Source organism: Hylobates moloch, unplaced genomic scaffold (genome assembly GCF_009828535.3).
Source record: "Hylobates moloch isolate HMO894 unplaced genomic scaffold, HMol_V3 SCAFFOLD_2, whole genome shotgun sequence".
Lineage (NCBI taxonomy): Eukaryota > Metazoa > Chordata > Mammalia > Primates > Hylobatidae > Hylobates > Hylobates moloch.
Window position 1 is genome coordinate 45,393,816 of NW_026652277.1, and position 24,564 is coordinate 45,418,379.

General features: G+C 36.5%; 1 protein-coding gene and 1 pseudogene across 2 annotated transcripts in view; one reads left to right on the plus strand and one right to left on the minus strand.

Moving 5' to 3' along the window:
* KLHL8 (kelch like family member 8) overlaps positions 1–24,564 on the plus strand; it is a 59,159-nt gene that overhangs the window by 31,151 nt on the left and 3,444 nt on the right. For both annotated transcript variants that reach the window (XM_032144507.2, XM_058433050.1), the window contains 6 exons: positions 3,057–3,605; positions 5,469–5,655; positions 10,251–10,394; positions 12,044–12,155; positions 18,281–18,449; positions 18,657–18,816. In XM_032144507.2, the coding sequence (XP_032000398.1) occupies positions 3,057–3,605; positions 5,469–5,655; positions 10,251–10,394; positions 12,044–12,155; positions 18,281–18,449; positions 18,657–18,816 (1,321 nt within the window). The remainder of the gene's footprint in view (positions 1–3,056; positions 3,606–5,468; positions 5,656–10,250; positions 10,395–12,043; positions 12,156–18,280; positions 18,450–18,656; positions 18,817–24,564) is intronic.
* On the minus strand, positions 21,010–21,861 carry LOC116474289 (uracil-DNA glycosylase-like; annotated as a pseudogene).

Below are 24,564 nucleotides of genomic sequence, written 5' to 3' on the forward strand. Positions count from 1 at the left end.
AATTACATGGTAATGTCTAATATTATGTAGCTTGTGTGTTTTTCATCCAATTTTAAACATCAGGTCTTTAGACTTTGATTCCTTTCATTTTCAAATTTCTAATGAAATGATTTTGGTAATTAGTAATTATTTTTATGTACCAGAGAAAGAAAATGTACAAATAAACTTTCAGGAATGTAATGAACTATATAACATCAAAGGAGAATCAGTGCATTAAAAAGCCAAATTTTTGGCTATTCCTATTTATACATGTGGCTGAAAGATCTTTATAAAATAAAGATGGATATTTATTCTAAAAGGGTAAATAGGGGTGTATGTGTTAAATAGCCACATTTTAGTTTGTTTGAATGAAGACTCAAATAGAATTGTAAAGGGACAGAATCTTATTAAAAACAACATGAAAATGACTTGCCGGCCATTGATTTGTACAACTTGGATGGCAAGTGTTAAAATGATGGTTATCTAGAAATTGTAGAACCCTATTTTATGATACTATTATGTGAGAGAGTGTTGGCAAGTTATTTAATGGAGCAGGTTTAAGTCATGTGAGACTTACAAATATTTGCATAGAAACTGAATCCCAGTGGTGGCATGTGGAAATAATTTTTTAAAGGATATGCTTAGGCTATTTAAAAGTTATTTAGTATCAAATTTCAGATCCCATTTTAGAGCTGATGTGAATTTGAAAACATGCCAAGCTTTATGTTATAATCTACATTACAACTTTAGTCTCAATGGAATCTAAATACTGCCTTGTGAGTTCTGTGAAAAAATTTAATATAGCATAACAGACAGAAATGATTGTCTTATACTTTCTGAAATAAGTGATACTGCGTCTTCCTCCACATTAGTGAAAAAAGACTGAGGGAAGGGGCTTTTATAAGCAAAACCATTGATACATTTGAACACTCCAGAAGTTGTCATTTTAAAATTAGTTCTCAAATAATGAGATACAACTGTTAAGTTTATTATATAATCAAAACACTACATGAAAACAGGAAAATTGTTAAAATAGTACTATAACTGTTACTTGTATTTGATTATTATAAACTCCTGGGAAAATGGGATAAATACCATATTAAAAAGAAGATATCTTCCCACTCATTACCAAAAACTTCCAGATGTAAGTAAAAATTTAAGTGTAAAATATAAAACCATAAAAGTAGTATAAAAAATACGTGAAGTAAATATAGAATATTAGAATGATTCCCATTTCTAGCAGGGTACCTAAAACAAATAAAAAGACTTCATTTAATTATATAAAAATCCATAGGGTTTTTATATAAGAGAATAAAATTCAAAAGCAAACTAAAAGAGGAGTTTGAAATATGTATGACAAATGCCTAATACTCTGATTATATGAGGAGTACTTATAGATAAAAAATTTGTAGTTCATAGAAGAAATACAAATAGCTCAAAATTTATAAATGATTCAATCTTAAGAGCAAAAAAAAGATGAGATCTTTTTATTCATCAAATTGGCAACTATGGCCAGGCATGATGGCTCACACCTATAATCTTAGCACTTTTGGAGGCCGAGGCGGGAGGATTGCATGAGCTCAGGAGTTTGAGATCAACCTGGGCAGCATAGACTTTGTACAACAACAACAACAACAAAAAGTATTTCTTAAGTTAACACTCAAGATATGATGCAAATACTGTAAGAAGCTCAGAAATGGACAGTTTGACATTATGTATTCACATATTCACATTGTATCCTTTGAAGCAGCATTTCTACTTAACAATAATTTATCTGTTGGAATAATAGAGAATGTGAATAAAGATTTAGTTGCAAAGAAGTTCACTACTGTGCTATTTGTAATAGCACACTGTTGGAAGCTATCTGATTTTTCAATAATTAAGGTGATGAGATTGCAGTGTTTTTTTTTTTACTGCTTTTATGTGAGCTATATCAAGATAATGTAAATAGAAAATAAAAAACCTCAGTTGAGCTCATAGTAAATACTACTAAATATTTACTCTGTGCTTCAGTTTTCTGATTGATAAATTGTGGATAATAATAGTACTTACTCATAGGGGTGTTGGGACAATTGAGTTAGTATATGAAAAGCACTTAGAAGGCCAGGCTCTGTGGCTCATGCCTGTAATCCTAGCACTTTGGGAGGCCAAAGTGGGTGAATCACTTGAGCCCAGGAGTTTGAGACCAGCCTGGGCAGCATGGCAAAACCCTGTCCCTACTGAAAAATACAAAAATTAGCTGGGTGTGGTGGTGCATGCCTGTAGTCCTAGCTGCTTGGGAGGTTGAGTTGGGGGATTGCTCAAGCCCAGCAGGTTGAGGCTGCAATGAGCCATGATCATGTCACTGCACTCCAGCCTGGGCAACAGGGTGAGACCTTATTTCAAAAAAAAAAAAACAACACTTACAATAGTGGCCGGCATGTAATGAGTGCTAACTGATGTTTGCTGGTATTAATTCACAAAATGTCCTTGAAATATAACATAGAAAATCATGGTTTGTTGTGTGTATGTTACAGATACGTATATAAAAGAGGCCGAGTGCATTGGCTCACACTGGTAATCCCAGCACTTTGGGAGGCTGAGGCAGGTGGATCAGTTGAGGCCAGGAGTTCGAGACCAACCTGGCCAACGTGGTGAAACCCTGTCTCTACTGAAAAAACAAAACCCACAAAAATTAGCCAGATGTGGTGGCGCACGCCTGTAATCCCAGCTACTTGGTAGGCTGAGGCAGGAGAATCGCTTAAACCCAGGAGGCAGAGGTTGCAGTGAGCTGAGATTGCGCCACTGCTCTCCAGCCTGGGCAACAGAGCAAGGCCTTGTCTCAAAAAAATTTTTTTTAATTTTAAAAAACTATATATATATATATATATATATGATATATGGTTAATTTGGAAGATGAAAATTGCCTGACTTTAAGAAACTGGCCTACATTGAAAGTAAGTGATCAAAGGATTGCCTTATAAAAAGATACTCTAAATTTGTCAGGAAATTTTGTCCCTGCTACACACACATGTTAAATGCTGACCTGAAGCTGATTTTGATATTAAACTGAATCTTTCTTGGTTTCTTTTGAACAGGTTGGCTCAAAGCTAATCTCTTGTCACAAGCTGGTATTGGCTTGTGTTATTCCCTACTTTAGAGCCATGTTTCTTTCTGAAATGGCTGAAGCCAAGCAAACGCTGATTGAGATTAGAGATTTTGATGGTGACGCAATAGAAGACTTGGTAAAGTTTGTCTATTCTTCACGGCTCACTTTGACTGTTGACAACGTCCAGCCTCTCTTATATGCAGCCTGTATTCTGCAGGTTGAACTGGTGGCTAGAGCTTGTTGTGAATACATGAAGTTACATTTTCATCCCTCCAATTGCCTGGCAGTAAGAGCCTTTGCAGAAAGTCACAATCGAATAGACTTAATGGACATGGCGGATCAGTATGCCTGTGACCATTTTACTGAAGTAGTGGAGTGTGAAGACTTTGTAAGTGTATCACCGCAGCACCTCCATAAGCTTTTGTCCTCCAGTGATCTAAATATTGAAAATGAAAAGCAGGTCTATAATGCTGCCATCAAGTGGCTTCTTGCCAATCCTCAGCATCATTCCAAATGGTTGGATGAAACACTTGCACAGGTAGGGGCTGAAATAAGATTTCACACAGAAATGAAATGATATGGAAGCAAATCAACATGCTTCGTTTATTATGAAAAGTGTAGATTATTTCAAGGAATATAGAAATTATTGATGTAATAAATGATAAAAATGGCTTTTAGCTCTCTAATTTTTCTGTTAACTTGCTGTGTTGTTTCAGGATGAATCTAAATTTGTCACATTTGAATTAGCAATATCATTCTCTGCTTTTTAACCTGAATATTTAAAATATTCCTTTGGGATACTAATGATGAATATTTTATTTATGCCAATAGAAAATGGTTTGAGGAAATAGCTCTAAATTAATATACTTTATAATTATTGTTTTATAATGAAGTTTCTAAATTTTAATGAATTATTTTGCTAATAAAAGTATAGTTATTCATAATGTGTGTAGATTTATTATGTAAACAACCATAGGACATCACTTTCTATTTTCCTTTCTCACTGTAGTTTGACTTTTTTTAAACCTCAGAAATGTGTCTCATTATTGTTACTGTTGTTATTTTTTACTGTCAATAGGAGTTACCAGGATAAGAAGATTATAGGCCCTTGTGATCTTTTTTCTTTTGTCTTCTTCCTCTCCTTTCTCTCCCTTCCCTCCTTCCCTTCCTCCGTTTTTTCCTTTCTTCATTTATTCCTGAGAAGTAAAATGACATTTTGCTACTTAAAAGAAGAATGTTCTTATTTACTTATTTTTTCTAAACTAAATGCTTTGTTAAAACTTAGTGCTTGATAAAAGCACTCAGTGATAATTCTCATGATTTTTAATAACAAAGTTTCTTAATGCATTATCAGAAACTTAAACAAATAGAAGAATGAAGAAGAATGAAAGTGCTTATAATTACCAGTGTTTTCATTTTAGATATTTATATGCAGATGAAGTAAACCTATTCAAAGTGTGATGATAAGATATTTTTTCAAGTGCATATCAATATTTATGCATTCATATAAGTATCAAAGTTCAAAACACGTTTAGATCTTCTCTCTCAGAATTATTTTGAAAGTAAGTTTGTCAGCAAAGCAAATGGAAAGTTTCATTATTTTGCAGCTATATCTTATTTGTGTATATGTGTTTTTCTTTAAGATGGTAAGGCAGATTTCATTCAAGGGGGGCCATAACAATAGATACAGGGACTGCTGCAACAAAGTCTTGCAGTTGGGGAGAGAGACTGGACTCAACCCCTTACGTGTGTGTGTGCTTTTAACTCAAAATAGCATTACCTGGTTTCATCATCCCCTTTAATCCACTGGAAAATCAGTGTATCTTTAATAGAGGAATGGTGAATGCCTCTGTTGAAAGAGGGGATGCATCCCTAAGTTAGTGTATTCTCTTCCAAGATCATTAATTTGAAGAAAACAACACTTGTTTCAGATACGAATTTTTACATTTTTAAGTAAGAAATCACATTTCCCTATGTTTAATCCTGGCTTAAAAAGGCAAAAGAACAAAGCACAGCACTTTTGTTTTGATTGTGCCTTTATCAACAGAAGGGCCTTGTGATTATGTCAGTACCGTTTTTGGAAGTAAGCAATTTGAATGAAGATAATTCAATTATAAAGCCTATTTAAACCGATATTTAAAGTTGGTGGATATAATTTAACGTGTAGTCTGATTTCATTTGAGCAGACCAATACTGGAAATTGCTTATAATTTGGTACATTGAATTTCATGAACATGTTAGATTTCATGAAGTAACAACTTAAGTTTTAAAAAGAGAACATGCTGCAGTAGAAGTGGAGAATTACTCATCTTGTTTTCACCTTTATTTGATACAATTTTTAGACTTTATATTTTCCCAAGAAAATATAAAATTTGTTAATTGCAACTATTCATGATCTTAGGTTCGTCTGCCATTGTTGCCAGTTGATTTTCTTATGGGTGTTGTGGCAAAAGAACAGATTGTCAAGCAAAATCTAAAATGTAGAGATTTACTGGATGAAGCAAGAAATTACCACCTTCACTTGAGTAGCAGAGCAGTACCTGACTTTGAATACTCCATTCGGACTACCCCAAGGAAGCATACTGCTGGTAACCAAATTATTTTGTCATTTCTCCTGGAAGGATCTTTGTTGTATTTGAGGGTTGTTCATGTGTGCCCAGACTTAGTTGTAATATAATTAGTGTCTGATTGCCTTAAAGTAATAATTGGCAAATACGGTTTTATATAGGTATTTATAATTTTTACTGTACATTATTTAGTTTTACCAATAAGTCAGTTTTTTAAAAAGTCATAATCAGTCCTGTGTACTCTGAAGAGCCTACTGAAATATCTCTTCTTCTGAGATCTTCCCCGATTCTGAACTTGGTTTCCTACGTTGCATTGTCATTTATTCATTTGACATGTCTTAAGTTCTTCAAAGACAGCTGAGTATCTTATTTAGGTTTCTATCCCTAGGGCCAAACATGGAGCTTGAAATATATTGTGTGTCTAAATATTTGTTTTTTCATTTTACCAAATAAAAAGGGCACTAAACATAGCTAACATTTGTATAATGGGTTATATTAAACTCTTAGAGTCTAAAGCCCTTATATTTTAGGAGGCATGCAGTTTCACCTTTATTTGATACAATTTTTAGACTTTATAATTTTTCCCAAGACAATAGTTCATGTTTGCTTCTTTTTTTTGAGACATTATGCTGTAAGAAGTATCACTTTTTAATAAAATATTTATAAAGTATAACATATTTGAGACATGAGTGAATACATGAGGTTCAGAAATTTAGGAAGAGGAGCTCTGAATAGAGACTTCCTCTATATATGGTGCTATCTAAATATGCAGTTATCAAATAATGAGGTCTTTGAGATAGCCTGAAAACAACAACAAAAGGCAATACTTGATTATGAGTAGAATGAGATTTTATCTAGGTAATACAAAGAAATGCTGAAAGTCATACACTTACCTATGAAGAAGTAGTTCTTCTAGATAATTAGTTTAACATGAAACTAATTATCCTCATTTTTTATAGGTTGATGTAAATAATTAATTTTTTTTTTTTTTTTTTTTTGAGACGGATCTCACTCGCTCGCCCAGGTTGGAGTGCAGTGGCGCGATCTCAGCTGGCTCACTGCGAGCTCCACCTCCCAGGTTCATGCCGTTCTCCTGCCTCAGCCTCCCGAGTAGCTGTGACTACAGGCGCCCGCAACCATGCCCAGCTAATTTTTTTGTATTTTTAGTAGAGACGGGGTTTCACCGTATTAGCCAGGATGGTCTCAATCTCCTGACCTCGTGATCTGCCCGCCTTGGCCTCCCAAAGTGTTGGGATTACAGGCGTGAGTCACCGCGCCCGGCCCAAGAATTGATTTTTTTTAGTTGTATAGCTTTTTTGTTGTGAATTTAGAAAGTCAAGGTATTTTATGAAATTCTTCAAACTCAGAATTGAATTCAAATAACATCTTAGCAGCCTAGGTTATATGCCAAAATGTACTAGACAGTCATATAAATGAACTCTTACATGACTGAAGGAACTTTATGTAGTAGGTTTTAGATAAGGATTTGATCCTCATTTTGAAATAGGTGGTTTTATTCCATTTTAAGGATGAGGAGACTAAGAATTAAGTTAAAAGTATGCTGAAGGCCACGCATAGAAATAGCAGAGAAAGGATATGCATCCTGGTCTTTTACTTCTATTTTAGTTTTTTTTTTTCCTTCCATACTATGTTCCTATGTGAACTATATAGATGAAATACTAGTTTCCACTTAAAGAAAATCTAATCAAAGATTAACATTACATTTTGGGATTATAATCCTAGCTGTGCCATTGAACATCTGTAATTTTGGGCAAATTTATTAATCAGGGCCTCAGTTTACTTATAAACAAATTTCTTATCTTTTTTTTTTGAGACTGAGTCTCGCTCTGTCACCCAGGCTGGGGTGCAGTGGTGCTTTCTCGGCTCACTGTGCCTCCCAGGTTCAAGAGATTCTCGTGTGCACCACCACGCCAGGCTAATTTTTTTTTTTTTTTTTTTTTGTATTTTTACTAGAGGCAGGGTTTCACCATGTTGGCTAGGCTGGTCTCGAACTCCTGACCTCCAATAATCCACCCGCCTCAACCTCCCAAAGTGCTGGATTACAGGTATGAGCCACTGTGCCCAGCCCAGCTTATAAACGAATTTCTTAATCAAGGCCTCTGTTTACTTATAAACAATTTGACTAAATGATCTTCACAGTTTCTTCCAACTCTTTTTTTTATTAAAAAATTTTTTTTTGAGACAGGATCTTGCTCTGTCATCCAGGCTGGAATGCAATGGTGCAATCACAGCTCACTGTGCCTTGAACCTCATGGGCTCAAGCAGTCCTCTTCCCTCAACCCCCTGAGTAGCTGGAACCATAGGCACATGCCCAGATAATTTTTTTTCTTTTTTGTAGGGAGTGGGTCTCTCACTATATTGCCCACGCTGGCCTCGAACGCCTGGGCTCAAGTGATTCACCCACTTCAGCCTCCCAAAGTGCTGGGATTATGGGTGTGAGCCACCATAACTTGCTGCTCTTCTGACTTTAAATTTGTCTGACTTAAAATATTGAATTAGTTGAAAAAGATAGTACAAGCAGCTACCAGGCATTCATTTATGCAGTCATTCAGCAAACATTTATTAAGTGCCTACCATGTGAAATTCACTGGGTTAAGCATAAGAAATGCAGGCACATACAGAATATAGCCAGACTTATTTTGGAATAACTTGTCTGGTCTAGGAAAACAGACATTTGAATAAATAAATGTAGTAAAGTTTTAACAGGTACTTTTATATCTTCATAAGGTATAATGGGACTTACAAAGAATACAGTAGTTATTTTTTATCTTGGAAGAGTCAGAAAAAGTTTTTTAGAGGAAGTAAACCTTAGCCTTGGTTGTGAATAATAAATAAATGTTCTTCTGAATGCTAGTTAGGGTAAGGGTGTTCAGTTCATTTTACAATTATTGAATGCCTAGTACATGGCAGGTACTATGCTAGTCCTTGTTAATGCATAATTGCTTAATACACAGTCTTAACCTACCTTAGACTCTGGTAACAGATGTCAGCATAACAGATCATTTTAATACTGTGTGCTAAATAAATGCTAATTACCAGAAGTGCTATAGGAACACCAAAGATGTGTACTATATGCATAGTTGCAGAAGCATGAAGTTTAAGAGAAAGAAAGAGGGGAGGTGATTGGGTTAGATCCTGGAAGACCTTTATGCTGTGATAAGGTTTTACCTTGTAAGGCAGCCTTTGCTGCTCAAAGTATGAAGGAAGTGGTCACCCCTCGACCAGCAGCATCAGCGTTCACTTAGGAACTTGTAAGAAATGCAGATTCTTGGACTTATCCCAAACCTACTGAATCAGAAACTCTGGAAGTCAGGCCCAGCAATCTGTGTTTTATGCCCTCCAGCTGATTCTGAATTACACTACACTGTTTTTTTTTTTTTAATTGTGGTAAAATATATATAACAAAATTTACCATTTTAAGCATTTTTTGTCTTATTTCTTTTTAGAGACAGAGTCTCACTCCATCACTCAGGCTGAGTGCAGGGGTGCAATCATAGCTCACTGCGGCATCGAAATCATGGGCTCAAGTGATCCTCCTGCCTCAGCCTCCCATATAGTTGGCACTACAGGCATGACCCACCACACCTGGCTAATTTTAATTTTTTTTGTAGAGATAAGGGTCTTGTTCTGTTGCCCAGGCTGGTTTCCAGCTCCTGGCCTCAAATGATTCTCCTGCCTCAGCCTCCCAAAATGCTGGGATTACAGGCATGAGCCACTGCACCTGCCCATTTTAACCATTTTTAAGTGTACAATTCAGTGGCATTCACTAAAGTTTTTGAGACGTACTGGTGTAGGTAATGGAAGGCTATCAAAAGAGCCTTTTCATTAGTTTACTATGTTGACAATCTGAAAGCAAAAAGACAGCTAAGTATTAAGAGAGGACAGGATTTTGCGGTAGTTAGGTAATAGGTGATGAGGGCATGAACTGTTCTCAGTGGCATTGGGAATAGAGAGGAACAGACAGGACACCACAGGGAAGGAAGAAGTTGTTTAGGTAGGCAAGAAAGGGAGATCCTTTTGAACTTGTTGGGTTTGAGGTGTCTGTGGGACATCAAGTGGAGATGTGGCTTAGAAATGTATATAGGAAGGTGTTATGATATAGATGGAATCTAAAACAAAAGGATTAACTTTTCCTGTATGAGCAAAAAATATGTGAGAAATGGGCTAAGGATGGAACATGGAAAACATAGAAGGAAATAAATGATTGGAGACAAAAGGAGACTGATAGAAATCAAGGAAGTAAGATGTTTCCCAAAAAATGGGATGATCAGCATATCAAATGTTGCAATTGTGTTCAGGGAGAAATTAACTTAGAGGCTGATTGGTTTTGTTACGACCTTAGGAAGAGTAATTTTAGAAGGGAGGTGAGAGTATAAACCATATTGTAGTGGGACATTAGCAAGCAGAGATAGTTGATATATCCTATTCTTTGAGGGGACAAGAAGAAAATTTTATTAGATTTCTAGTAACATAACATTGAATACTATCCAAATAACTTTTTTTTTGTCTTTTTGCTTTTACCCAAAGTTTTGGCTTTCTAATTTTTTTCAATTTGGCAGCTATGATTTATCTCTATTTTGTGGCTTTACCTTTAGGTGTGCTGTTTTGTGTAGGTGGTCGAGGTGGATCTGGTGACCCCTTTCGCAGTATTGAATGCTATTCTATCAACAAAAACAGTTGGTTCTTTGGACCAGAAATGAATAGTCGAAGGCGACATGTAGGTGTAATCTCTGTGGAAGGTGGGTCCACTCTTGTCTGAAATATCACATGATCACAATGCTGTTTTTAAAATATTTCAACTTTGAGAATTTATTTCTATATAAGAAAATGACTAAATTGTAAATTATTTTTAAATACAATGCTTGGTTAGTGATAATTTACTTGCTTTGTGCCCACAGATGCTCAGTGTGCATAATGTGGAGATGAATATCAGAGAAAAGAGATATAAAGAGTTAAACTATTCTGAGTTACAGTTACCAAAAAACTTAACCAAGGAAAAATGTTTATTGAACTCAAATTATAATTACATATCAGCTTTTTTATGCCCATCTAACTAAAATTAATGATTATTACTACAATTAATTTTTTTTACTCATTCCTGAAAATGAATTAATTGTAGAACCATGGATAAATTGTCAGAAAACTCTAAAAGGTCACTTTTTTATTATAAAAGTATAAATGAATTTTTAACAATATAAAAACATTTTCATAAAAAATGAAAACCACTTGCAACACAAACACCCAGAAATAGTCACAGTTAACATTTTGGTGTACAATCTTGCCTATCTTTCTCTGTGTGTTTTTGTTTGTTTTATTGAGGAAAAGAATTGATCATATTAACAGTTTTATGGAGATTGAGGTGGGAGGATCATTCGAGCCTGGGAATTCAAGACCAACGTGGGCAACGTAGGGAGACTTTGTCTCTACAAAAAAATTTAAAAATTTAGCCAGACGTAGTGGTGCACGCCTGTGGTCTCAGCTACTTGGGAGGCTGAGGTGGAAGGATCACTTGAGCCTAGGAGTCTAGGAGTTTGAGGCTGCATTGAGCAGTCATAACACCACTGCACTCCAGCCTGGGTGACAGAGCAAGACCCTGTCTCAAAAAGAAAAACCAAACAACAAACCAGTTTTATATGTATATGTGTGTGTGTGTGTGTGTGTGTGTGTGTGTGTGTGTGTGTGTGTGCGCGCGCGCGTGCATGCGCACGTGCGCATGCACAGTTTATATATATATATATAGTTTTTGTTTGTTTGAGATGAAGTTTCGCTCTTGTTGCCCAGGCTGGAAGGCAGTGGCGTGATCTCAGCTCACTATAACCTCTGCTTCCCAGGTTCAAGCAATTCTGCCTCAGCCTCCCAAGTAGCTGGGATTACAGGTGTCCACCACTATGCCCGGGTAATATTTTGTATTTTTAGTAGAGATGGGCTTTCACCATGTTGGTCTCGATCTCCTGACCTCAGGTGATCCACCTGCCTCAGCCTCCCAAAGTGCTGGGATTACAGGCATGATCCACCATGCCTGGCCACCAGTTTTGTATTTTAAAATATAACCTATTAAGAGCATTTTTCCATTTTATTAAGCATTCTTTGAAGGCATGATTAGTGATTTCATCTACCAAGTAATAAAAAGTTGGGAAGCCTAAGGGGGGTGATAATATTAGAGCATTTACTAATAAATAACTTTATGTAGAAGAGCATGTTTAGTGCAAGCTTACATTGATTTTTCATTCAATTACTGAAATGACATTGATCATAATGTTGAACAGAACAGGAATTATTGAAAATTAACTTATGGTGACATTTTAATTATATAATGTTTATATATGTAACATTAATGTTATGGATTTATTTATTTGGAGTCAAATGAAAATACTTCTCTATTTGACAGGTAAAGTGTATGCAGTAGGTGGACATGATGGAAATGAACATTTAGGTAGCATGGAGATGTTTGATCCTCTCACTAATAAATGGATGATGAAGGCATCAATGAACACAAAGAGGTAGATCAGCATGGAAAGTTATTTTGAACTGATGGTGGAAATGAAGTTTCTTAGAATTTAAAGGCTTTATTTTAAACTTTTTTTTCTACTTTAGAAACTTTAAATACCTTCTCAAACACATTTTGTTAGCGTGTCCAAGGTGATACTTTGTTACCACCTTTTATTTTTTTTAAGAATTAAAAATGCAGTCATGTTTTAGAGTACCATATGGTGGCCACAGTTTTCACTTATTCATGAGCATTGATTTTTTTAAACATTTTATTTTGAGATAATTTTCGTTTATTCAGAGAAGTTGCAAAAATATTAAAGTTTCTGTGTACCAGTGGTTCTCAACTGAAGATGATTTTGTCCCCTCTATGGTACACTTGGCAGTGTCTGGAGACATTTTTGGTTGTCACAGCTTGGGGATGGGAAAATTGCTGCTAGCATCTATGGGAAGAAGTCAGAGACGCTGCTAAAGATTCTATAATGCACAGCAAAGAATCTTCTAGCCCAAATGCCAGTGGCAAAGATAATGCCAAATGCCAGTGCTGAGATGGCAAAACCTTGCCACCTACGCTGCACCTGGCTTCCCATAATGTTAACATGTTACACGGCCATAGCAGTTACTGCAATTAGCATTGAACAGTACTATTAATTAATCTGTAGACTTTTTGGGTCAATTTTCCCACACATCCTTATGCTTCTTGTTGATTTTTCTTGTCTAATTGTATTGCCTAATAATCTAATACAGGTGAATAATGGCAGAGATAGTATGTGTTTTTGTCTTGTTCCTGATCTAGAAAAGTATCTAGTGTTTTACTATTAAATAAGATACTGACTTTAGGACTAAGGTATCTATATTTTTATCATGTTAAGAAAATAGTCCTCAATTTCACTTTTCTTCATTGATTTTTATCCTGATGAACAGTAATATTTTAAGTTCTCACCTACATATTTATGTTCTCATTTACGTATTTGTGTTCTAATATTTATATTCTCATCAACATAAACTGGAATATATGCTGATTAATGTATCAGTCTAAAGGGAAGATTTTTAGTAACATACTTAGTACTCTAACCTGTTTGACACTTTCATTAATGACTTGAATACCAACTTTTTAAATATCCTAAGGTGGAAAGATCACTAAGGCATGTGACCAAATAAGGATTCCAAAGACAGAGTAGACCACATATACTCTAGACAAAAACCTAAAAAATGTTAAAATTAGAGTTATAGGTTAAAACCTGCCTTAGGGTATTTTAAAAACTCAATCCCACGAGTACAACATAACATGGTGGGAAATCAGGTTTTTGATTGTTTCATATGGAGAAAAGTACCTGAACCATTATGAAACACAGCTCTTAAAGGAAAGGAAAAAAGTGAATATAATACAGTTGCCTACATTAAAAGAAGTGAAGCCTTAGATTAAGGGAGTTTATAGTTGTATTGTTCTTGACACTGATCTCTCCGTATCTATAGATGTATTGTTGAAGTAGGATATATAGCACCAGTTGGGGTATGGGAATAAAAGATTAGACTCTCTCTACATTTTTAAAAATTTATTTTGGGTGGATGTTTTATAATGAACAGAACTTGTTAGTACAGTAACATTTATAATTTGAAAATAAGATATATAGAAGGTGCACAAAAATGGATTGTTATAAATGTGAGAATGATAATCTGGAATGCATGTAAGAAAAAACTAGCAGGTTAGTAATACGTCTGAAAATCATGTTATCTACAAAAACAGCTGAAGCGTTGTGATCTGGAGACAAGAAAACTTACAGGAGTTACTAGATATTTTAAGAGTGTATGTTGCTTTAGTAGGAAGGAATAAGTATTTGTTTATTTATGATTCAGTATAGTAGCAATGAAGCATACTGTAATTCTTCCCAGTGATTGGAATTGTATTGTCAGAAAGATCACATATATTTTGCACCAAATGGGAGATTAAATTTTATTGCCTATTATTTTTTTCAACTTTATTGTTCTGTAAATAGCATGAGGATTTCAAAGACTGAGCTTAATAATTTGTATAAAACTAGATACTAGAATAATTCTGCCTCTGTGTCAGAGTGAAAATATAACGCAAGAAGAGAGAAGAGGGCTAACTTAGTAAATATTGAAAATATTGCTGAAGAGTTTCTTTTAATAAAACTGCAGGTGGGCCGGGCATGGTGGCTCATGCCTGTAATCCCAGCACTTTGGGAGGCCGAGATGGGCGGATCACCTGAGGTCAGGAGTTTGAGACCAGCCTGGCCAACATGGCAAAACCCCGTCTCTACTAAAAATACAAAAATTAGCTGGGCGCAGTGGCGGGTGCCTGTAATCCCAGCTGCTAGGGAGGCTAAGGCATGAGAATCGCTTGAACCCAGGAGGTGGAGGTTGCAGTGAGCCGAGATTGTGCCATTGCACTCCAGTCTGGATGACAAGAGCAAAATTCTGTCTCAAAAAAAACAAAACTGCAGGTGATATATATATACACACATACATACACACATATATATGATATATAATGATACATACCTTAATATATATAAATGTATCACCCACAGTTTAATTAAAAGAAACCAACCTGAACTAGTAAAACCGTACCTCAGACATTGTGGCTTATATGGTTGGCAAATTAGCACCATTCTGTAAAAATGACTTGTTATCAAAATGAGCAATTAAAAACTAAACCACACATGGGGATATGTTGCCTCTAATTTTCTATTTTTGATTAATAATATTTTCAACTGGTTTTTGCTTCATGTGTTAAAATATAAAAGATTAAAAAGAAATGTGAAGACATTTTAAGCTTTTTTTCCCCTCATGAGAAAGAATCCTAGAAAAAAAAAAAAGCTAGTCTTAAACTGTTATCTCCCACTGTCTACAAATGACATTTTAATACTTTAATAGGGAGTGATTTATACTATGTGATAACTGCATGGATTAAAATGGGAGATAAAATCCCAAAGTACTTTTTTAATCTTTATATCCCTGTTACTATGTTGGTTTTTAGCCAAAGATTGAATGAAACTTCTCTAGCAAAATAGCAGTTGAATTTCTTTAATCTTTTAAAATATGCCCCAAGCATTTACAATCTTTGTGAAAAATAATAGAGCTACAATTATTTTGTAATATTATTTGTTTATAACTTATATACCCCCAAATCATCTTTTTAGTATGTATTTCAATAAATTTTCACATGTGAAATATCTGGTTATCTTTATTTTTTTATTTCATCTTTCCACTGAAATGGACACTGATGTTTGTTCAAGCTATGAGTCTGTTGAAACCCATCATCCTGACAGCATGTCTAAAGATTCACTTATTTATTCAAAAAAAAGTTTTAAATGCCCACCATAAGACATACCAAGTGGTAAAGATACCACTTTGTTTTTTGCTACCAGCAGTAAAAAACATAGCCAGTGTCTCTGCCTCTGTATAGCTTACTTACATTGTAGAAGAGAAGATACAAATAATGACATAAGGGCAATAATATTAGCACGGGGTGAGTAAAGGGTGCTTGAGGAGTGGAGAACATCTTAATGAAGCCCCATTTATTACGATCTGAAGGAATTGCAGAATTTAGCCTGATTAAGTTATTATAGGTGGGGTAAGAGTGGTAAGTGGAGGGAGATGAAGAGCCTTCAAAAACCAGGCGATGAAAGAGAGCAAAGAGCATGAAAGAGGTCCAATGTAGTTGAGAGATTAAGGGGAAGAGTGTCTAGAAATGAGGCAGAAAGAGTAAGTAAAGGATGAAGTCCTTTCAAGTTTTCCAAGGATATTTTATCTGATGGGCTTTGAATTAAACATATATATTTAATATGCATATATAGTAAATATACATTTTATATTTTTATTTAAATAATAGGGGAGTTATAGGATCAGATTTCTCTTTTCAGAGAACTTCTGCATACAAACTGGAGAAGGGATTTGAGGATGATCAGAGTGAAAACAGTCTGACAGACCAAAAAGGGTTATTGTAATTCTTCATCCCTTGATGTAAAGAAATAATGGTGGCTTGGACTATACTGATAGAAATTGAGATAGAGAAAAAAGGACATATTTGAAAGATAGTTCAGAGGTGTATGGTCAAAAAGACTTTATGATAATTAGAAAGAACAATTAGGTAGAGGCAAAGATGATTCTTCGGTTTTTGCCTTAAGCAACTGGATGGATCGTGGTATGGTTTCTGAATTGGGAAAACAACATGGTGAATGGGATAAAATTTTTGTTTGTTTTGTGATGGGGGTGTATTAATTTTCTATGTCTGTGTAACAAATTGCCCCCAATTTAGCAGCTTAAAATAGCACCCATTTATTAGCTCACAGTTCAAACGTCATGCAGGTTTTGCTAGGCTTTCTACTTAGGGTCCCACAAGGCCAGAATCAAGAGATTGGGCTAGGCTTTTATCTGGAGGCACTGGGGAAGAAGCCACTTCCAAGGCCATTTAGGTTATTGATAGAATTCAGTTCCTTGTGGCTATAGGACTGAGTTTCTCATTTTTATTGGCTGTTGGCTACAAGTCACCGCCAGATCCTTCCCACATGTTCCCCCCCACCTTCAAACAAGCAATGGCACACTGCATTCACCTGGTTTTTTGAATTTCTGACAATCATCTGGAGAAACCTCTCTGCTTTTGAAAGTTTGTTTGATTAGATTAGGCCCATCAAGGTCACCTCCCTTTTGCCATATAATGTAGCATAGTCGTGAGAGTAACACCAGGGAATGAAGGTCATGGGGGATGGGGAATATCTTAAAATTCTGCCTACCACAGCGAGGTGGGCAGTGAGTTTCATTTCAGATTAAAGTTAAGGTTGAAGAGCCAGCAAGACAGATTTGAGGTAGAAATTGGGTATATGTCTGAAAATATATATTTGAATTATAACAAATCTGTGGAAAGAATGGGATATGCTTAGGGAGAGAAAGTGTAGAGTGACCCTTAGGGAACTTTATAATTTAATGATGGAGTAAAGAAGGCACTGATAAAGGAAGCTGAAAAGCACTAGCCAGAGACGTAGGAGTGGACTAAAATGTGTGATGTTACGAAAACCAAGAGAGTTTTGAGGAGTAGGAAATAAGCCAATGATGTTGTCTGCTTTTGTTGTTTGAGGGGAGGGACAATTATTAGGCATACTTACTTTATTTCCCTGACCTAACATCCTTACATTCTAGAGAACACATGTACTTGTTCTCACACACCTGAACATTTTTATAAGCACAGTATTTGGTAAGTCATAGCTTTATACCCAAGAGAAAAGAGGTTGAGGAGCCTGAAAGTGAATGATAACATTATCCTTAAGAATTCTTTTGTTGGATACTCTCTGGTAAATTTAGAGTTAGAATCTCAGTGAAGCAGCTGCTTTCTCCAATAATAATAAAAGCTAATACTTCATAGAACTAAATATGGGCCAGACATTGTTCTTAGTGCTTTACATGTATTAACTCATTAATATCAGCTATGTCTCAGATGAGACACAAGACAGTAGAGGTTTATAAATTATCCAAGCCAGTGACAAAATAATAGTTTGATAATAGTTCAACTTTTGATTGGTGCAGTGTGTTTTTTAAGAAATTGAGTTTTTTTTTTCTGATCACTGTTAATTCAGCTTTTAACATGGGCTAAGTCTCTTACTTTTAGAGAGAAGTAAATACGCTTCAGAAATAAAGCAACGTGACATAAAACTTGTAATATAAAATTTAATACTCTTTTGTGTGGTATAATGAAACCCTGCAACAAAATGAGCTCTGTAATTGCATGGATTTGTAAGTGAGATTGGCTTCTGACCTCTGCTGCAAAACTTCTCTGTCAACTCATTAACCTCTCAATTATGCCGCTGTGTGTGCACTAATTGAATATTTTGGACTCTTTTATATTATTTTGTTGGGTTATATTTTATTGTTTTGAGTTTAAAGTAGCCTGTGTAGGCTATGCACTGTACAACTTTAGGGGGCAGTATTCACATAGAGTTGCACAGTTTGGCAATTCTGTAGCCATCTAGTCAAAAGCTTTGATAGATCTAAAAATAATGGAAACAAACTATACTGTTTGAAGGTTAACATGATAAATGATTTGCGTTAGCACAATTTTTTATATGACTTTTTTTCCTGGAAACAAACCCATTTGCTAAAGTATGTTTTATTGTCTTTGCAGGCGAGGAATTGCCTTGGCTTCCTTAGGAGGCCCAATTTATGCAATTGGAGGGTTAGATGACAATACTTGCTTCAATGATGTGGAGAGATATGACATAGAATCTGATCAGTGGAGTACAGTGGCGCCAATGAATACTCCCCGTGGAGGAGTTGGCTCTGTTGCTTTAGTAGTAAGTTACATGGCAACTTGCCATTAAATTACATTGTATTACATTCATAACCAAAATAAGGAAAGGTCCAATATATCATCACCAGTATGAAGATATTATATATCATATTATTTCCTGAAATACTGCCTTTACATTCTAATTTACCATTAGAACAATATATAAGTAAATTCAAAATCTAATGTGTTTTGTTTGACTCTTTTCATTTAGAACCATGTTTATGCAGTAGGTGGCAATGATGGAATGGCTTCTTTATCTAGCGTGGAGAGATATGATCCACATCTGGATAAGTGGATAGAAGTTAAAGAAATGGGTCAACGAAGAGCAGGCAATGGAGTTAGCAAGCTTCATGGTTGCTTATACGTAGTTGGTGAGTAAATGGGTATTTCTCTAATATATCAGTATATACAATGACAAGTGTCATATAACTGAGTAACAAAAATTAAGTAGAATCAGTCCTGAAATGTGCTTTTGAATTCTTTCTTACAAAATTTTGTTTATAATTAACAGAGAAGAATGGTACATGTTCAGTCTGATGCTTTTGAATTCTTTGCTTTTTTTTTTTTTTTTAGAGGGAGACAGTGTCTTTCTGTTGCCCAGGCTGAAGTGCGGTGGCACAATCGTAGCTCACTGCAGCCTTGAACTCCTGGGCTCACATGATCCTCCTGCCTCAGCCTCTCAAATAGCTAGGACTAGAGGCCCATGCTATCACACCCAGCCAGTTTTTTTCTGTTTTTTGTAGAGATGGGTCCTTGCTGTGTTGCCCGGGCTGGTCATGAACAACTGGCCTTAAGTGATCCTCCTGCCTTGCCCTCCCAGAGTGCTGGGATTACAGGCATGGGCCACCATGCCTAGCTGAATTGTTAAGGTCACATTCATAATTTTTGTTTAAATCTTCATCTTTCACGTTTAAAACATGTACAACCTTATTTTTCTAAGAGTAACAAATTTATTTAAAGAAGGGGATTACATTTAAATAAGGTATATGTTTTTAAATGGAAGGACACAGATTGAATGTGCTTTGCTACAATAAATTTTAAAAGGTCTAAGATTTGTTTTTCTCAACCTCATTTCAAGGGAAATTATGTTGAATACTTCAAGTAAGCCGGTAGGTATTTATTTATTTATTTTTGAGATGGAGTTTTGCTCTGTCACCCAGGCTGGAGTGCAGTGGTATGATCTCAGCTCACTGCAACCTCTGCCTCCCATGTTCAAGCAATTCTCCTGCCTCAGCCTTCTGAGTAGCTGGGAGTACAGTTGTGTGCCACCGTGCCCAGCTAATTTTTGTATTTTTAGTAACGACAGGGTTTCATCGTGTTTGCCAGGCTGATCTTGAACTCCTGACCTCAAGTGATCTTCTTGCCTTGGCCTCCCAAAGTGCTGGGATTACAGGCATGAGCCACCACACCTGGCCTAGGTATTTCATATAAATAAAGGTCATGTCAATGTTTATATTGCTTTTTTTTTTTTTTTACTTTAACAATCTTCTATTACCAAACCCCACGCAGGGTTAACGCTTTAACCCACCTAACAGCAAAAAAAAATGGCATTGCTAACAAGATCAAGGATGAAGGTACAGACTCCAATAAAGATTGTGTCTTAAAAAAGGATATATATATTATATCTATATATATAATATATAGATATATCTTTTAAAAAACTAAAAATCTCCAATGTTGCAGAACAAAATATTATAAGGTGATTTCACTCCATAAAAAACAGCGTGTAGCAGTTTGTGCTATCTTAAAAACCCCAACTCAGGATAACCCTAGGAGAAAATCACCTCCCCCCATTAAAGAAGAATTCTCTTTTGTATTCTTTCTTGTCTAAATTTCACTGCTTATTCCATGAAATGCCCAAAGAGTAACAAGGCTCAGTTCACATCCCTCAGCCCTTGTCTGTCTGTTAAGGCCAACACCAAGGGCTGTTCCTTAGGAGTCTTCACCTTTACTACAATCAGAAAATTGAGCCCTAATTTCACGGCCAGATTTCTAGAAACCTGCAAAACCCTCATAGTTCCCTCAAGGAAGGACCTGAAGGCCCCTTGAAAGATCAAGGGAGCATAAGTGTACTTGGCAGAGACTGGAATGCCTGCTGGGCTGGGAAAAGGGGGCCTTTCTATGCAAAAACACCCCCTAAAACACCTTGTAGTTGAAAGTCTAACTAGGCGAAACCAAGTAACAGCAGGCACCAAACTATGGTTCTACCTGAAAGGTATACATCTTCCCCCTTTAACCATAAAGGTAAGGGGGGCGGGGGTGTAGGGTAAAGAGAGCCAAGTGAGCATTTGACCTCATCTGTCTTCTGAGAAGTTAGCATATTTTAGGCTGAAGCCACGTTGTAGAGACATTTGACCAAAGGATAGCCTTTGCTATGTGTGGCTATATAAAGCTGCCATTTCTGGGCAACCTGGTTCATGGCTGCTTTATGGAAGCTTTACCCCTTATGCAGAGTATTTAAGAATTAATAGGAAAATTTTCAGTTTGATTTCGTAAGTGACAAATACTTTAACAACAACTTCCCAATAACCACCAATGGAGACAGACTACTCCTCAGCTCAGGATCATAGCTCCTTCCAGTCAGTGGGCTTCTTGCTAGACTTCTGCAGGAGCTTATTGGTCTTAGAAAATTGTCTACATCCAAAGAACCCTCTGTACACGAGGAGGAATGAGCCATCTGCAGCACATGGTGCTGCTTCCTGTGCATGGCACTGCCCTTCTTCTTAGCATACCAGCCCCAGAGCAGAAAGACAAGGCCATTCGAGTTCTGATTTAGCCAGGACACAACCGCATTGGTAAATTGCTCCCAGCCTCCTCTTTCCTTATGAAAATTGGCTTGATGGGGCAGAACAGTGAGGACAGGCTGGAGTAGGAGAACACCTTATTTGGCCCACCCAGATAAATCTCCATGACCAGGATGAATAAAACCATCCATATCTGTAGATGGCTCTTTATAAATGTTTTCCAAACCAGGCAGAGGTGGAACAGGTCTTTGAACACTAAAGCAGCCCATGAACTTGATTCGGTCTCTGATACGGGTCCTGTCCTGGGATGACAACCTTCACATCTCCTGTGTCACACATCTGGGTCCAGGTGAATGAAGACTTAATGTGAGGGTGGATAAACAGTGTAATGTTTCCTTTCTTCTGCCACAAATCCTTGCACCTTGATAAAATACGTTTCCCGAACTCCATTGAGGTGCTTCTTCCAACTCTCACCAAAGCCCATGGACACATTACAGGCCATGAGTCTTGAGTAGGGCCGCAGCCTCGTTGCTCTGGATACTGACCAACTGCCCAGTAGCAAGAAGGGCAGCGTCTTGGGCTTGTCTTGTCTGGCCAGGGCCTTCTTGGCAGGAGCGGCCCCCGCATCCTCACCCTCCTCAGCCATGGCTGCCCTGCTGGTCCACAGGTCATCCGGCTCAGGGCTGCAGGCACGTTGCTTCCTGGTGGGGCTGCGGGAATGAATGCGCACCACCTGGGGACTGCAAGCCTTGCCCTGGCTGTAGTGTTCAGTAATTGGTCTATATTGCTTTTTGACTTACTGAATTGCAGAGTTGGGAGGAACATTAGATCAGTGCTTTCTCAGACCGTAATGTGCATGTGAATAATCTGGAGATCTTGTTATGTTGCAAAGGAGGAGCCTAGTTTCTGTGTTTCAAACAGTTCTCAAGTTATAGTGATGCAGTTTCAGGTTCACACAACACACTTCCAGTAGCAAGGCTTTAAATGATTATGAAACGGGAATAATGCCTATCTTTCAGAGTCATTTTAAGAATAAGAGATAATACATGTTAAGCATCTCAAAGTGTTTCTGGCACTTTGTAATTCCCCAATACATGATTAGCTATATTGTGATTAGTAATACCTTCCTTTATAGAGGAGGAAATGAATTCAGAGAGGTTGTCTACTAGCAAAGGTCACATTTGCTTATATATGTTGATGTAAATTGTTCATGTTACTTAACATATTTCTTATAGATATTTATATGCTAACAATACAGCATTCTCTTATAAGTAGCAGAAGTAATGCTGAATCTTTCAGTGCTCATGTGTATTAAAGAAGAAGGGAAATAACATAATTTACCTCTACATCTTGCCTGATTATCACAACAGCTCTGTAATGTAGTCAAGAGACTCAGAGACAATGAATAATTTACTCATGTTCACTTGCATAAATAAGTGGCAAAGCTGGAATTTGAACTTGGGTCTGTGAATCCAAAGTTCTTACGTTACATCATTGCTACCTCTCACAGCTCCCTGTCTACCACAGGCATTGACATGTGTTATATGTCGACAGGAATAACATTGTTGCTGTTACTTTTTAAATCTTTTGAACCCTTATAATTAGAATAGACATGGTAAAAATAAGAATGATTCAGGTTGAACATTAAAAAAATCTTCTTGGTCATTCAGGTTCTACTTAAAACAGGTACAACTGATTTGAATAAGAAAAAATTGAAGGTGTGGGCATATCTAACATCCTAATTGCATTTTGCTTTTTCTATCCCTGGTTTAAATTCTTTATTATAATACATTTTTATGCATTATCTGGGGAAATGATAGGGAACTAGTGAAAAAGAAGACTATGGAAAATATAACTATCGAAAACTTGGCCAGGTGCAGGGATTACTCCTGTAATCCCAGCACTTTGGGAGGCTGAGGCAGGAGGATCACTTGAGGCCAGGAGTTCAAAACCAGACTGGGCAACATAGTGAGACCTCATCTCTATTTTTAAAAAATTTAAAAAATTAGCCAGGGGTGGTGGCATATGCCTATAGTTCCAGCTACTTGGGATGCTGAGGTGGGAGGATCGCTTGAGCCCAGGAGGTTGAGAGTGCTGTGAGCTGTGATTGTGTTACTGCACTTCGGTCTGGGCAACAGAGTGAGACCCTGTCTCAAAACAAAACAAAACAAAAATTTAAAAAAACCCTTAATCTTCTACATTAGCATGAGCAATAATTAAAACCAAACCCTTTATTATAATGAAAAAATGTTTTATATAATGGTTGTAATGGTAATGACACTATACATTTGTCAGAATTCATGGAAAGAATGCAGATAAAATTGGTGAATTTCATTTTAATTGATTTAATAAAATTAAACCCATTAGAGAGGTTGACTTGAATTTTTTTTTCTGACCTTGTTTTTTGTTTTTTTGTTTTTTGTTTTTTTGTGACAGAGTCTTGCTCTGTCGCCCAGGCTGGAGTGCAGTGGTGCGATCTCGGCTCACTGCAAGCGTCCGGGTTCACGCCATTCTCCTGCCTCAGCCTCCTGACTAGCTGGGACTACAGGTGCCCGTCACCATGCCCAGCTAATTTTTTTGTATTTTTAGTAGAGACAGGGTTTAACCATGTTAGCCAGGATGGTCTCGATCTCCTGACCTTGTGATCGGCCTGCCTTGGCCTCCCAAAGTGCTGGGATTACAGGCATGAGCCACCGCTCCCGGCCTCTGACCATGTTTTTAAATAGATTGATCATAATATCAACACTTTCTATTCTCAGTAAATTAGGCTGTCACCAAAGAAAGCTATTATATTCATTTAGACTTGGAGACTGAAAAGAGACACACTTGTTTTTAAAGGAAGGAGCACTGTTGAAATAACAGTCTCTATAACCTCAGGAACAGATTAAGTACATTGCTAGAATGAGCTATAGAAAGGACTGCTATCTTCTAGAATATGTAGCAGGAAAATGTTGTTTTGACAAAAATTGATGAGAATTCAATCATAGTCCACCATCTCTGTAATTATGATGGCGATTATAGTATTAAGGGAAACAATTGGAAAACTTTAACTTTTATCTGGATGAATCATGATTCAGTTTATTCCTTTCTTATGCCTTCTTAACTGTTTAATATATAATACACAGAGAAGGAGTCTTAGTACTGTCTTGCTTGTCTCTAGACAGCTAAGGACAAATTTATGAATGTTTGTGTTTTTTTTTTCTTTTTCTCTAAATTATCTGCTTAGATACAGGGACTCCAGTTTTTTCCTACTTACAAGATCTTTAATCCTAGTATTGAGGAAAATGTCACTTACCTAACGTTGAATTGTAGACAATGTCTAATGGTAGTTGGTGGTGGTGGTAGACAGGTACTGGGATGAATTTAAAAAAAAAA